At 47.0% G+C, this 14,263-nt stretch overlaps 1 protein-coding gene across 1 annotated transcript; it reads right to left on the bottom strand.

The window, feature by feature from the left end:
• Positions 1-215: 215 nt before the first annotated feature.
• Positions 216-9,362, bottom strand: LOC311098821 (zinc finger FYVE domain-containing protein 9-like; the record flags this gene model as incomplete). The annotated part of the gene is made up of 7 exons (XM_084139391.1): positions 216-542; positions 1,228-1,410; positions 1,647-1,752; positions 2,246-2,408; positions 4,554-4,628; positions 8,217-8,367; positions 9,345-9,362. The coding sequence occupies 7 exons, from the start codon at positions 9,360-9,362 to the stop codon at positions 381-383; spliced, it is 858 nt and encodes a 285-aa protein (XP_083995517.1). The 3' UTR covers positions 216-380.
• Between the last annotated feature and the right edge of the window lie 4,901 nt (positions 9,363-14,263).

The raw sequence follows: 14,263 nt of genomic DNA, 5'->3' as shown, positions 1-14,263 counted from the left end.
CTGGTGAAGTGATAGCAACATTAGCTAACTGGTAGCTAACGAGCAGAGCTAGCTGTCTGTCTGGTGAAGGGAATAGCAACATTAGCTAGCTGGTAGCTAACCAGCAGAGCTAGCTGTCGGTCTGGTGAAGGGTTAGCAACATTAGCTAGCTGGTAGCTAACCAGCAGAGCTAGCTGTCTGTCTGGTGAAGGGAATAGCAACATTAGCTAGCTGAAGGGATGGAAGAGCAGGAGGCGGGAGCGAGAGGCAGAATGGAGGGGAAAAAGAGAGGAGGTGGCCGAGAGCGAGGGAGAGGGAGGGAGAACCAGGAGACGTGGGGCAGGTCCGTTGCTAGGCGGTCCGTTGCTAGGCGGTCCGTTGCCAGGTGGTGCGTCCGTCTCCTAGGAGATCATCTCCAGGATGTAGAAAACCAGCTCCATGACGACGGGGCCCTCGCTGAGTTGACATGCCCCGCTGTGGATGACAGGGATCAGGGTGCTGTCCAGATCGCTCAGGTACTGTGGGAGGAGAGGCTGGCCGTTACTGCCCGCCAGGTAACCCACCTGGGAACAAGACAGAGACAGGTGGTTATTATCCATCTGTTTGGGTATCCTAGGCACAGTGGTTACTGTAGAACAAACCTACACTGCTCTGTCACCTAGTCCGGGACCAAGTCATCACAGACAGCTTGTTGCTTCACAGGTTGTTGTTTCTTACCCTGGTTTAGAAGAAAATTAACAGATGCTCTGGCTACCCTTCCTCTGTGAAGAGTTGGGACTGCAGGCACTGAGCACCGGGGTGCAAATGAAACAGCATCATCAGGAGGACGCTTCTGGGGCGGCAGGTAGCTTAGTGGTTAAGAGCGTTGTGCCAGTAACCGAAAGGTCGCTGGTTCTAATCCCCGAGCAGACTAGGTGAAAAATCTGTCGATGTGCCCTTGAGCAAGGCACTTAACCCTAATTGCTCCTGTAAGTCCCTCTGGATAAGAGCGTCTGCTAAATGACTAAAAATGTAAATGTAATGTAAATGCCCTGATTGGCAGAAATCGTGTCAATTGTGTTCAACCCTTGCTCTGCTGTCACAGGTTGTTGTTTCTTATCCTGGTTTAGAAGAAAATTAACCGATGCTCTGGCTGTCCTGATTGGCTGAAATCGTGTTAATTGTGTTTAACCCTTGCTCTGCTGTCACAGGGGAGAGAGGGACTCTGGATTGGACCTTTGATGAACATGTATTAAAAAGCCCCTGTACCTGGTCTGAGTCGAGGGTGACCCGTAGGCTCAGCTTGGCCATGCCATCCTCCTTCAACAGTTTGAGGTGCGGGCACAGCGCCACACAGAACGCCCTCGCCACGTTCTCCGTCAGGCGGCTGTGATCAGCAGGGTCGCTCAGACAGTTGGGCTGGGTCTGGTCGTCACTCTGGAGGAAGAAGACCTGGAGACATGGGAAATAGAATGGTTAGAACCGGCTCTGAACTGGTGCATGCAAATCTCAAATGTATCTAAAGTGCATTTATCTCCATGCAAATACGGAATAAAATAATTAAAATGAGGTGTTTTCCCCCAGCAATATTTCTAACACCAATCCATTCCTTTTAAATCCATGAAGGGGAGGGAGTGAGTGAGTGCACACCTCCGGGGAGAAGGGTGAGGTGACAACACGTCACATACCTCTGTCCAGCGGATGACCTTCCCATTGGCCTTGAACTCTGACCCGTGGAAGACCTTCACACTGGTGATGGATTCCATAGACTTCCCATCGATAGGACTGATCACTCTGTGGGGGGAGGTTTAGTTAAAACACTTACTGTCGGTCATAGATGGACCCAAGAGGGAAAAGCTATTTTTTAAAGTCCAAATCGATCCCTAACCTCTAGCCACTCCTGTAGATTGAGAGAGGATTGGATCATTGGAAGAAATATGGCAACATTACCTTTCCACCCACCCAAATCAGAAGGCAAGGTGAAGCTATTACAAAAAATGCTTATGTCTAGCCAATCCCCTCAGATCTACAGGAGTTCAGGGGCTAGGAGTTGATTTGGAATTCAGGAAACACTCACCCCTTGTTGAAGTTGTGTTCATCATCTAGCCACTGAATATGAACGTGTTCCTCCCTCTTTCACTCCCTCCCCCTCCTCCCTCCCTCCCCCCCTCCTCCCTCCCTCCCCCTTTCCCCTTTCCCCTCCCTCCCCCTCCTCCCTCCCTCCCTCTTTCCCCTCACCCCTTCCCCCTCCTCCCTCCCTCCCTCCCCCTTTCCCCTTCCCCCTCACCCCTTATTGAAGTTGAGGTCATCATCTATCCACTGTATGTGAACGTGTTCCTGGCCGTCCTCCTGGTCTACCAGACCACAGGCGACACTAAAGTCCTTCATGTCCCTCAGGGCTTGCCGTAGAGCGTCCATAGTTTCTCCTGTGATCTGCACCATCACACCGTCTACAGGGGAACAACAGATATATAACACCATCACACCGTCTACAGGGGAACAACAGATATATAACACCATCACACCGTCTACAGGGGAACAACAGATATATAACACCATCACACCGTCTACAGGGGAACAACAGATATATAACACCATCACACCGTCTACAGGGGAACAACAGATATATAACACCATCACACCGTCTACAGGGGAACAACAGATATATAACACCATCACACCGTCTACAGGGGAACAACAGATATATAACACCATCACACCGTCTACAGGGGAACAACAGATATATAACACCATCACACCGTCTACAGGGGAACAACAGATATATAACACCATCACACCGTCTACAGGGGAACAACAGGTACAGTGGCTTGCGAAAGTATTCACCCCCTTTGGCATCTTTTCGATTTTGTTGCCGTACAACCTGGAATGAAAATTGATTTTTGGGGGGTTTGTATCATTTGATTTACACAACATCCCTATCACTTTGAAGATGCAAAATATTTTTTTTTGTGAAACAAACAAGAAATAAGACAGAAAAACAGAAAACTTGAGCGTGCATAACTATTCACCCCCAAGACTCTTGGGGTATGTCTCTATAAGCTTGGCACATCTAGCCACTAGGATTTTTGCCCATTCTTCAAGGCAAAACTGCTCCAGCTCTTTCAAGTTGGATGGGTTCCGCTGGTGTACAGCAATCTTTAAGTCATACCACAAATTCTCAATTGGATTGAGGTCTGGGCTTTGACTAGGCCATTCCAAGACATTTAAATGTTTCCCCTTAAATGGTGTTCTCGGGGTGATGAGAGGTGTTGGTTTGCGCCAGACATAGCGTTTTCCTTGATGGCCAAAAAGCTCAATTTTAGTCTCATCTGACCAGAGTACCTTCTTCCATATGTTTGGGGAGTCTCCCACATGGCTTTTGGCAAACACCAAACGTTTTTTGCTTATTTTTTTCTTTAAGCAATGGCTTTTTTCTGGCCACTCTTCCGTAAAGCCCAGCTCTGTGGAGTGTACAGCTTAAAGTGGTCCTATGGACAGATACTCCAATCTCCGCTGTGGAGCTTTGCAGCTCCTTCAGGGTTATCTTTGGTCTCTTTGTTGCCTCTCTGATTAATGCCCTCCTTGCCTGGTCCGTGAGTTTTGGTGGGCGGCCCTCTCTTGGCAGGTTTGTTGTGGTGCCATATTCTTTCAATTTTTTAATAATGGATTTAAAAAATGGTGCTCCGTGGGATGTTCAAAGTTTCTGATATTTCTTTATAACCCAACCCTGATCTGTACTTCTCCACAACTTTGTCCCTGACCTGTTTGGAGAGCTCCTTGGTCTTCATGGTGCCGCTTGCTTGGTGGTGCCCCTTTGCTTAGTGGTGTTGCAGACTCTGGGGCCTTTCAGAACAGGTGCATATATATATATATATATATATATATATATATATATATATATATATATATATATATATATATATATATATATATATATATATATATATATATATATATATATATATATATATATATATATACACTGAGATCATGTGACACTTAGATTGCACACAGGTGGACTTTATTTAACTAATTATGTGACTTCTGAAGGTAATTGGTTGCACCAGACTTATTTAGGGGCTTCATAGCAAAGGGGGTGAATACATATGTACGCACCACTTTTCCGTTATTTACACTACCGTTCAAAGGTTTTGGGTCACTTAGAAATGTCCTTGTTTTCGAAAGAAAAGCAAATTTTTTTGTCTGTGTACTACTCCCTTCACAAAACAGCGCAAACTGGCTCTAACCAGAATAGAAAGAGGAGTGGGAGGCCCCAGTGCACAACTGAGCAAGAGGACCATGACATGAAATCCAAATAGAATCCATAAAGAAAAATCCATTGTCGTAATGCAACAAAATAGGAAAAACGCCAAGGGGGATGAATACTTTTGCAAGGCACTTATATGTCACACCATCACACCGTCTACAGGGGAACAACAGATGTATAACAGGTACGCTCCATCCACATCAGGAATTATACGGTAAAAAATATGTGGGTAAACTAAACCCGGAGCACCACAAAAAACACTACATTTAGTGTAACAGGTGGGTACACACGATTCACAAATAAAAAAAAGGTGGGTAAACTGGAGTACCTTCTACGATGCTGGTCTTGGCCAGGTGTCCTGCCTTTAGAGAACCGCTGAACACAAAGAAGCAGGCGCCGGTCACTGGAAGAAAGAACAAGAAATATTGGTTTTAGTCACCATGACATTTTCCATCTGAAGGGATTCAACACTAGCGCCATCTATGGTTAGTCCCACTTCACAGACTATGAACTCCCCATGGTGTGTGTGTGTGTGTGTGTGTGTGTCTACCTCTACGTGGTTGGTGGTGGATGCTGATGGCCTGTGTGTGTGTGTGTGTGTGTGTGTGTGTCTACCTTTGCGTGGTTGGTGGTGAATGCTGATGGCCTGTGTCTGTGTCTGTGTCTGTGTCTGTGTGTGTGTGTGTGTGTGTGTGTGTGTGTGTGTGTGTGTGTGTGTGTGTGTGTGTGTGTGTGTGTGTGTGTGTGTGTGTGTGTGTGTGTGTGTGTGTGTGTGTGTGTGTGTGTGTGTGTGTGTGTGTGTGTGTGTGTGCGTGCGTGCGTGTGTGCGTGCGTGTGTGTCTACCTTTGCGTGGTTGGTGGTGAATGCTGATGGCCTGTGTCTGTGTGTGTGTGTGTGTGTGTGTGTGTCTACCTCTGCGTGGTTGGTGGTGGATGCTGATGGCCTGTGTCTGTGTCTACCTCTACGTGGTTGGTGGTGGATGCTGATGGCCTGTGTGTGTACCTCTACGTGGTTGGTGGTGGATGCTGATGGCCTGTGTGTGTGTCTACCTCTGCGTGGTTGGTGGTGGATGCTGATGGCCTGTGTCTGTGTGTACCTCTACGTGGTTGGTGGTGGATGCTGATGGCCTGTGTCTGTGTGTACCTCTACGTGGTTGGTGGTGAATGCTGATGGCCTGTGTGTGTGTCTACCTTTGCGTGGTTGGTGGTGGATGCTGATGGCCTGTGTCTGTGTGTACCTCTACGTGGTTGGTGGTGGATGCTGATGGCCTGTGTCTGTGTGTACCTCTACGTGGTTGGTGGTGGATGCTGATGGCCTGTGTCTGTGTGTACCTCTACGTGGTTGGTGGTGAATGCTGATGGCCTGTGTCTGTGTGTGTGTGTGTACCTCTGCGTGGTTGGTGGTGGATGCTGATGGCCTGTGTGTGTGTCTACCTCTGCGTGGTTGGTGGTGGATGCTGATGGCCTGTGTGTGTACCTCTACGTGGTTGGTGGTGGATGCTGATGGCCTGTGTGTGTACCTCTACGTGGTTGGTGGTGAATGCTGATGGCCTGTGTGTGTGTCTACCTCTACGTGGTTGGTGGTGGATGCTGATGGCCTGTGTCTGTGTGTCTGTGTGTACCTCTGCGTGGTTGGTGGTGGATGCTGATGGCCTGTGTGTGTACCTCTACGTGGTTGGTGGTGAATGCTGATGGCCTGTGTCTGTGTCTACCTCTACGTGGTTGGTGGTGGATGCTGATGGCATGTGTCTGTGGGTACCTCTGCGTGGTTGGTGGTGGATGCTGATGGCCTGTGTCTGTGTGTACCTCTACGTGGTTGGTGGTGGATGCTGATGGCCTGTGTCTGTGTGTGTCTACCTCTACGTGGTTGGTGGTGGATGCTGATGGCCTGTGTCTGTGTGTGTGTACCTCTACGTGGTTGGTGGTGGATGCTGATGGCCTGTGTCTGTGTGTGTCTACCTCTACGTGGTTGGTGGTGAATGCTGATGGCCTGTGTCTGTGTGTGTGTGTGTGTACCTCTACGTGGTTGGTGGTGAATGCTGATGGCCTGTGTCTGTGTGTGTGTACCTCTACGTGGTTGGTGGTGGATGCTGATGGCCTGTGTCTGTGTGTGTCTACCTCTACGTGGTTGGTGGTGAATGCTGATGGCCTGTGTCTGTGTGTGTGTGTGTGTACCTCTACGTGGTTGGTGGTGAATGCTGATGGCCTGTGTCTGTGTGTGTGTGTGTGTACCTCTACGTGGTTGGTGGTGGATGCTGATGGCCTGTGTCTGTGTGTACCTCTGCGTGGTTGGTGGTGGATGCTGATGGCCTGTGTCTGTGTGTACCTCTGCGTGGTTGGTGGTGGATGCTGATGGCCTGTGTGTGTCTGTGTGTGTGTACCTCTACGTGGTTGGTGGTGGATGCTGATGGCCTGTGTCTGTGTGTACCTCTACGTGGTTGGTGGTGAATGCTGATGGCCTGTGTCTGTGTGTACCTCTGCGTGGTTGGTGGTGAATGCTGATGGCCTGTGTCTGTACCTCTGCGTGGTTGGTGGTGAATGCTGATGGCCTGTGTCTGTGTGTGTGTGTGTGTGTACCTCTACGTGGTTGGTGGTGGATGCTGATGGCCTGTGTGTGTGTCTACCTCTACGTGGTTGGTGGTGGATGCTGATGGCCTGTGTGTGTGTCTACCTCTACGTGGTTGGTGGTGGATGCTGATGGCCTGTGTCTGTGTGTGTACCTCTGCGTGGTTGGTGGTGGATGCTGATGGCCTGTGTGTGTCTGTGTGTGTGTACCTCTACGTGGTTGGTGGTGGATGCTGATGGCCTGTGTCTGTGTGTACCTCTACGTGGTTGGTGGTGAATGCTGATGGCCTGTGTCTGTGTGTGTGTGTACCTCTGCGTGGTTGGTGGTGGATGCTGATGGCCTGTGTGTCTACCTCTGCGTGGTTGGTGGTGGATGCTGATGGCCTGTGTCTGTGTGTCTACCTCTGCGTGGTTGGTGGTGAATGCTGATGGCCTGTGTCTGTACCTCTACGTGGTTGGTGGTGGATGCTGATGGCCTGTGTCTGTACCTCTATGTGGTTGGTGGTGGATGCTGATGGCCTGTGTCTGTCTACCTCTGCGTGGTTGGTGGTGGATGCTGATGGCCTGTGTGTGTGTCTACCTCTACGTGGTTGGTGGTGGATGCTGATGGCCTGTGTGTGTCTGTGTGTGTGTACCTCTGCGTGGTTGGTGGTGGATGCTGATGGCCTGTGTGTGTCTGTGTGTGTGTACCTCTGCGTGGTTGGTGGTGGATGCTGATGGCCTGTGTCTGTGTGTACCTCTACGTGGTTGGTGGTGGATGCTGATGGCCTGTGTCTGTGTGTGTCTGTGTGTGTGTGTGTGTCTACCTCTGCGTGGTTGGTGGTGGATGCTGATGGCCTGTGTCTGTGTGTACCTCTGCGTGGTTGGTGGTGGATGCTGATGGCCTGTGTGTGTGTCTACCTCTACGTGGTTGGTGGTGAATGCTGATGGCCTGTGTCTGTGTATGTGTGTGTGTGTGTGTGTGTGTGTGTCTACCTCTGCGTGGTTGGTGGTGGATGCTGATGGCCTGTGTCTGTGTGTACCTCTGCGTGGTTGGTGGTGGATGCTGATGGCCTGTGTCTGTGTGTACCTCTGCGTGGTTGGTGGTGGATGCTGATGGCCTGTGTCTGTGTGTGTGTACCTCTACGTGGTTGGTGGTGGATGCTGATGGCCTGTGTCTGTGTCTACCTCTGCGTGGTTGGTGGTGAATGCTGATGGCCTGTGTGTGTGTGTGTGTGTGTGTGTGTGTGTGTGTGTGTCTACCTCTGCGTGGTTGGTGGTGAATGCTGATGGCCTGTGTCTGTACCTCTGCGTGGTTGGTGGTGGATGCTGATGGCCTGTGTCTGTGTGTACCTCTACGTGGTTGGTGGTGAATGCTGATGGCCTGTGTCTGTACCTCTGCGTGGTTGGTGGTGGATGCTGATGGCCTGTGTCTGTGTGTGTGTACCTCTGCGTGGTTGGTGGTGGATGCTGATGGCCTGTGTCTGGTAGTTTCCGTCGTCGTTCTGAACACACACCAGGTGGGAGTCGGCCCGCTCGTTGAAACACGCCCCCATGGCCAAGACGTGCTCATTGGACTTGTTCATAGTCTTCATCAGCTGCAGGGGACAGATAATATGGTTGTGTCATTAAAAAGGTCCAATCTGTAACGTCAACAGACTAACCCTGCCACTCGTTCATAGCTGGGGTGGAAATAACATTTCATTAGTCTCCGTTGTAGCTGGGAGAAAATACAGATATTTCATATAAACAATAACATGCCCTGGAGTGTAGTGGTTAGGGGGAACGGGGTTGTGACACAGTTATAGTATGTACACAGGTCTCTAAATCAGTTCAGTTCTGAAGACGAAATAGGTTTAATTTTAATAGAGGAAAATCCAGTACAATATTGAAGAAATCCTGGTTATGTGATTGACATTTCTGAACTGTAATTCACAAGGCAGAAAACAAGTGAGAATCTGGAGCGTTTTAGACCGACTGTGTTAAGAGCGACCATACAAGCTGTTGGTATTGCTGTGCATCATATCCCTGGGTTCCCATCTGCCAGGGCGACCATACAAGCTGTTGGTATTGCTGTGCATCATATCCCTGGGTTCCCCATCTGCCCGGGTGGCAGTAGCCAAGCAGAGAAACCATACATTTAGTAACAATGCTTACAGGGAATAATGAAGCCTTCTGTACCAAATTGCAGACATCTTGGTTAGCCTGGAATCATGACAGCTAATATCACTATCGATGAAGGCAGGTCCAGACTGAATCAGTGAAGTTAAACAGAATGATATTCGGTGTGGATTTCCGGCTACATACGGTCGGTCTTGTTAGGGTTCATTTTAGCACACTTTGTTTAGGTTTAGTTTAGTCTTTGTCATTTAGACTAAAACATCATTAAGTCACATTTTTGTCATTTGAATAATTATTTAGTCTAGTTATTGTCAAAATGACGAAAACAGGGGGCCATTTTAGTCAACTAAATGCCCTTCCATTTTAGTCACATCACATTTGTATTGCCTCATTAACCTGTAGTAAACATACATCCTGACTTCCATGTGAACAAATATACAGAACCTTGTCCTACCAACATATTGTTCTGCATAACGTCGTATTCTCTTCCTAACAGCAGAAATTTGAATTCCTAATTCAGCCTACATAGATATTCAACATTGAGAGAGAGAGAGAGAGAGAGAGAGACAGAGAGACAGAGAGAGAGAGAGACAGAGAGACAGAGAGACAGAGAGAGAGAGAGAGAGAGAGACAGAGAGAGACAGAGAGAGAGAGAGAGAGACAGAGAGAGAGAGAGAGAAGCACAATCACCAGACGGTGCCACAAAGTATTGGCAAAGTAGTATGGGTTGCACCTACAGGAGATAATGACTGTTTCACCCAGTGACGTGGTGGAGTCACTAAACATCAAGATAATGACTGTTTCACCCAGTGATGAATACACGGATACGGTGACTGAGTTCATCAGGAAGTGTATAGGAGATGTTGTACCCACTGTGACAACTAAAACCTATCCAAACCAGAAACCGTGGATAGATGGCAGCATTCGCAAAACTGAAAGCGCGAACCTCCGCATTTAACCATGGCAAGGTGACTGGGAATATGGCCGAATACAAAACAGTGTAGTTAACAGGCAAAACGTCAGTACAGAGACAAAGTGGAGTCGCAATTCAACGGCTCAGACACGAGTCGTATGTGGCAGGGTCTACAGACAATCACGGACTACAAAGGGAAAACCAGCCACGTCTCAGACACCGACGTCTCGCTTCCAGACAAGCTAAACACCTTCTTCGCCCGCTTTGAGGATAACTCAGTGCCACCGACGCGGCCCGCTACCAAGGACTGTGGGCTCTCCTTCTCCGTGGCCGACGTGAGTAAGACATTTAAGCGTGTTAACCCTCGCAAGGCTGCCGGCCCAGACGGCATCCCTAGCCGTGTCCTCAGAGCATGCTGGCTGGTGTGTTTACCGACATATTCAATCTCTCCCTATTCCAGTCTGCTGTCCCCACTTGCTTCAAGATGTCCACCATTGTTCCTGTTCCCATGAAAGCAAAGGTAACTGAACTAAATGACTATTGCCCTGTAGCACTCACCTCTGTCATCATGAAGTGCTTTGAGAGGTTAGTTAAGGATCATATCACCTCTACCTTACCTGTCACCCTAGACCCACTTCAATTTGCTTACCACCCCCAATAGATCCACAGACGATGCAATCGCCATCACACTGCACACTGCCCTATCCCATCTGGACAAGAGGAATACCTATGTAAGAATGCTGTTCATTGACTATAGCTCAGCATTCAACACCCTAGTACCCTCCAAGCTCATCATTAAGCTCGGGGTCCTGGGTCCGAACCCCGCCCTGTGCAACTGGGTCCTGGACTTCCTGACGGGCCGCCCCAGGTGGTGAAGGTTGGAAACAACACCTCCACTACGCTGATCCTCAACACTGGGGCCCCACAAGGGTGTGTGCTCAGCCCCCTCCTGAACTCCCTGTTCACCCGTGACTGCGTGGCCAAGCACGCCTCCAACTCAATCATCAAGTTTGAAGACGACAACAGTAGTAGGCCTGAATACCAACAATGATGAGACAGCCTACAGGGAGGAGGTGAGGGCTCTGGGAGTGTGGTGCCAGGAAAATAACCTCTCACTCAACGTCAGCAAAACAAAGGAGATGATCGTGGACTTCAGGAAACAGCAGAGGGTGCACCCTCCTATCCACATCGACGGGACCGCAGTGGAGAAGGTGGAAAGCTTCAAGTTCCTCGGTGTACACATCACTGACGATCTGAAATTGTCCACCCACACAGACAGGAGGCTGAAGAAATTTGGCATGGCACCTAAAACCCTCACAAACTTTAACAGATGCACAATTGAGAGCATCCTGTCGGGCTGTATCACCACCTGGTATGAAAACTGCACCGCCCGCAACCACAGGGCTCTCCAGAGGGTGGTGCGGTCTGCCCAACGCATCACCGGGGGCAAACTACCTGCCCTCCAGGAAACCTACAGCACCCGATGTCGCAGGAAGGCCAAAAAGATAATCAAGGATATCAACCACCCGAGCCACTGCCTGTTCACCTCGCTATCATCCAGAAGGATTTTTTTGTTGTTATTCTGTCTCTCACTGTTCAAATAAACCTACCATTAAAATTATAGACTGATCATTTCTTTGTCAGTGGGCAAACATACAAAATCAGCAGGGGATCAAATACTTTTTTCCCTCACTGTAGTGTAGTGGTAAGAGGAGTTATTAACCAGTCAGATATAGTGTAGTGGTAAGGGGAGTTATTAACCAGTCAGATATAGTGTAGTGGTAAGAGGAGTTATTAACCCAGTCAGATATAGTGGTAAGAGGAGTTATTAACCCAGTCAGATATAGTGTAGTGGTAAGAGGAGTTATTAACCAGTCAGATATAGTGTAGTGGTAAGAGGAGTTATTAACCCAGTCAGATATAGTGTAGTGGTAAGAGGAGTTATTAACCAGTCAGATATAGTGTAGTGGTAAGAGGAGTTATTAACCAGTCAGATATAGTGTAGTGGTAAGAGGAGTTATTAACCCAGTCAGATATAGTGTAGTGGTAAGAGGAGTTATTAACCCAGTCAGATATAGTGTAGTGGTAAGAGGAGTTATTAACCAGTCAGATATAGTGTAGTGGTAAGAGGAGTTATTAACCCAGTCAGATATAGTGTAGTGGTAAGGGGAGTTATTAACCAGTCAGATATAGTGTAGTGGTAAGAGGAGTTATTAACCCAGTCAGATATAGTGTAGTGGTAAGAGGAGTTATTAACCCAGTCAGATATAGTGTAGTGGTAAGAGGAGTTATTAACCCAGTCAGATATAGTGTAGTGGTAAGAGGAGTTATTAACCAGTCAGATATAGTGTAGTGGTAAGAGGAGTTATTAACCCAGTCAGATATAGTGTAGTGGTAAGAGGAGTTATTAACCCAATCAGATATAGTGTAGTGGTAAGAGGAGTTATTAACCCAGTCAGATATAGTGTAGTGGTAAGAGGAGTTATTAACCCAGTCAGATATAGTGTAGTGGTAAGAGGAGTTATTAACCCAGTCAGATATAGTGTAGTGGTAAGAGGAGTTATTAACCAGTCAGATATAGTGTAGTGGTAAGAGGAGTTATTAACCCAGTCAGATATAGTGTAGTGGTAAGAGGAGTTATTAACCCAGTCAGATATAGTGTAGTGGTAAGAGGAGTTATTAACCAGTCAGATATAGTGTAGTGGTAAGAGGAGTTATTAACCAGTCAGATATAGTGTAGTGGTAAGAGGAGTTATTAACCCAGTCAGATATAGTGTAGTGGTAAGAGGAGTTATTAACCCAGTCAGATATAGTGTAGTGGTAAGAGGAGTTATTAACCCAGTCAGATATAGTGTAGTGGTAAGAGGAGTTATTAACCAGTCAGATATAGTGGTAAGAGGAGTTATTAACCAGTCAGATATAGTGTAGTGGTAAGAGGAGTTATTAACCCAGTCAGATATAGTGTAGTGGTAAGAGGAGTTATTAACCCAGTCAGATATAGTGTAGTGGTAAGAGGAGTTATTAACCAGTCAGATATAGTGTAGTGGTGAGAGGAGATATTAACCAGTCAGATATAGTGTAGTGGTAAGAGGAGTTATTAACCCAGTCAGATATAGTGTAGTGGTAAGAGGAGTTATTAACCCAGTCAGATATAGTGGTAAGAGGAGTTATTAACCAGTCAGATATAGTGTAGTGGTAAGAGGAGTTATTAACCCAGTCAGATATAGTGGTAAGAGGAGTTATTAACCCAGTCAGATATAGTGTAGTGGTAAGAGGAGTTATTAACCAGTCAGATATAGTGTAGTGGTAAGAGGAGTTATTAACCCAGTCAGATATAGTGTAGTGGTAAGAGGAGTTATTAACCAGTCAGATATAGTGTAGTGGTAAGAGGAGTTATTAACCAGTCAGATATAGTGTAGTGGTAAGAGGAGGTATTAACCCAGTCAGATATAGTGTAGTGGTAAGAGGAGTTATTAACCAGTCAGATATAGTGTAGTGGTAAGAGGAGTTATTAACCCAGTCAGATATAGTGGTAAGAGGAGTTATTAACCAGTCAGATATAGTGTAGTGGTAAGAGGAGTTATTAACCCAGTCAGATATAGTGGTAAGAGGAGTTATTAACCCAGTCAGATATAGTGTAGTGGTGAGAGGAGTTATTAACCCAGTCAGATATAGTGGTAAGAGGAGGTATTAACCCAGTCAGATATAGTGTAGTGGTAAGAGGAGTTATTAACCAGTCAGATATAGTGTAGTGGTAAGAGGAGTTATTAACCCAGTCAGATATAGTGTAGTGGTAAGAGGAGTCATTACCCAGTCAGATATAGTGTAGTGGTAAGAGGAGTTATTAACCAGTCAGATATAGTGTAGTGGTAAGAGGAGTTATTAACCCAGTCAGATATAGTGTAGTGGTAAGAGGAGTTATTAACCCAGTCAGATATAGTGTAGTGGTAAGAGGAGTTATTAACCCAGTCAGATATAGTGTAGTGGTAAGAGGAGTTATTAACCCAGTCAGATATAGTGTAGTGGTAAGAGGAGTTATTAACCAGTCAGATATAGTGTAGTGGTAAGAGGAGTTATTAACCCAGTCAGATATAGTGGTAAGAGGAGTTATTAACCCAGTCAGATATAGTGTAGTGGTAAGAGGAGTTATTAACCAGTCAGATATAGTGTAGTGGTGAGAGGAGTTATTAACCAGTCAGATATAGTGTAGTGGTAGGAGGAGTTATTAACCAGTCAGATATAGTGTAGTGGTAAGAGGAGTTATTAACCCAGTCAGATATAGTGTAGTGGTAAGAGGAGTTATTAACCCAGTCAGATATAGTGTAGTGGTAAGAGGAGTTATTAACCAGTCAGATATAGTGTAGTGGTAAGAGGAGTTATTAACCCAGTCAGATATAGTGGTAAGAGGAGTTATTAACCCAGTCAGATATAGTGTAGTGGTAAGAGGAGTTATTAACCAG

The sequence above is a fragment of the Coregonus lavaretus genome, assembly GCF_964263955.1.
Source record: "Coregonus lavaretus genome assembly, chromosome: 23".
In the NCBI taxonomy this organism is placed as follows: Eukaryota; Metazoa; Chordata; class Actinopteri; order Salmoniformes; family Salmonidae; genus Coregonus; species Coregonus lavaretus.
The sequence above is the reverse complement of the archived record's forward strand: the minus strand, read 5'-3'. Positions and strand labels throughout refer to the sequence as shown.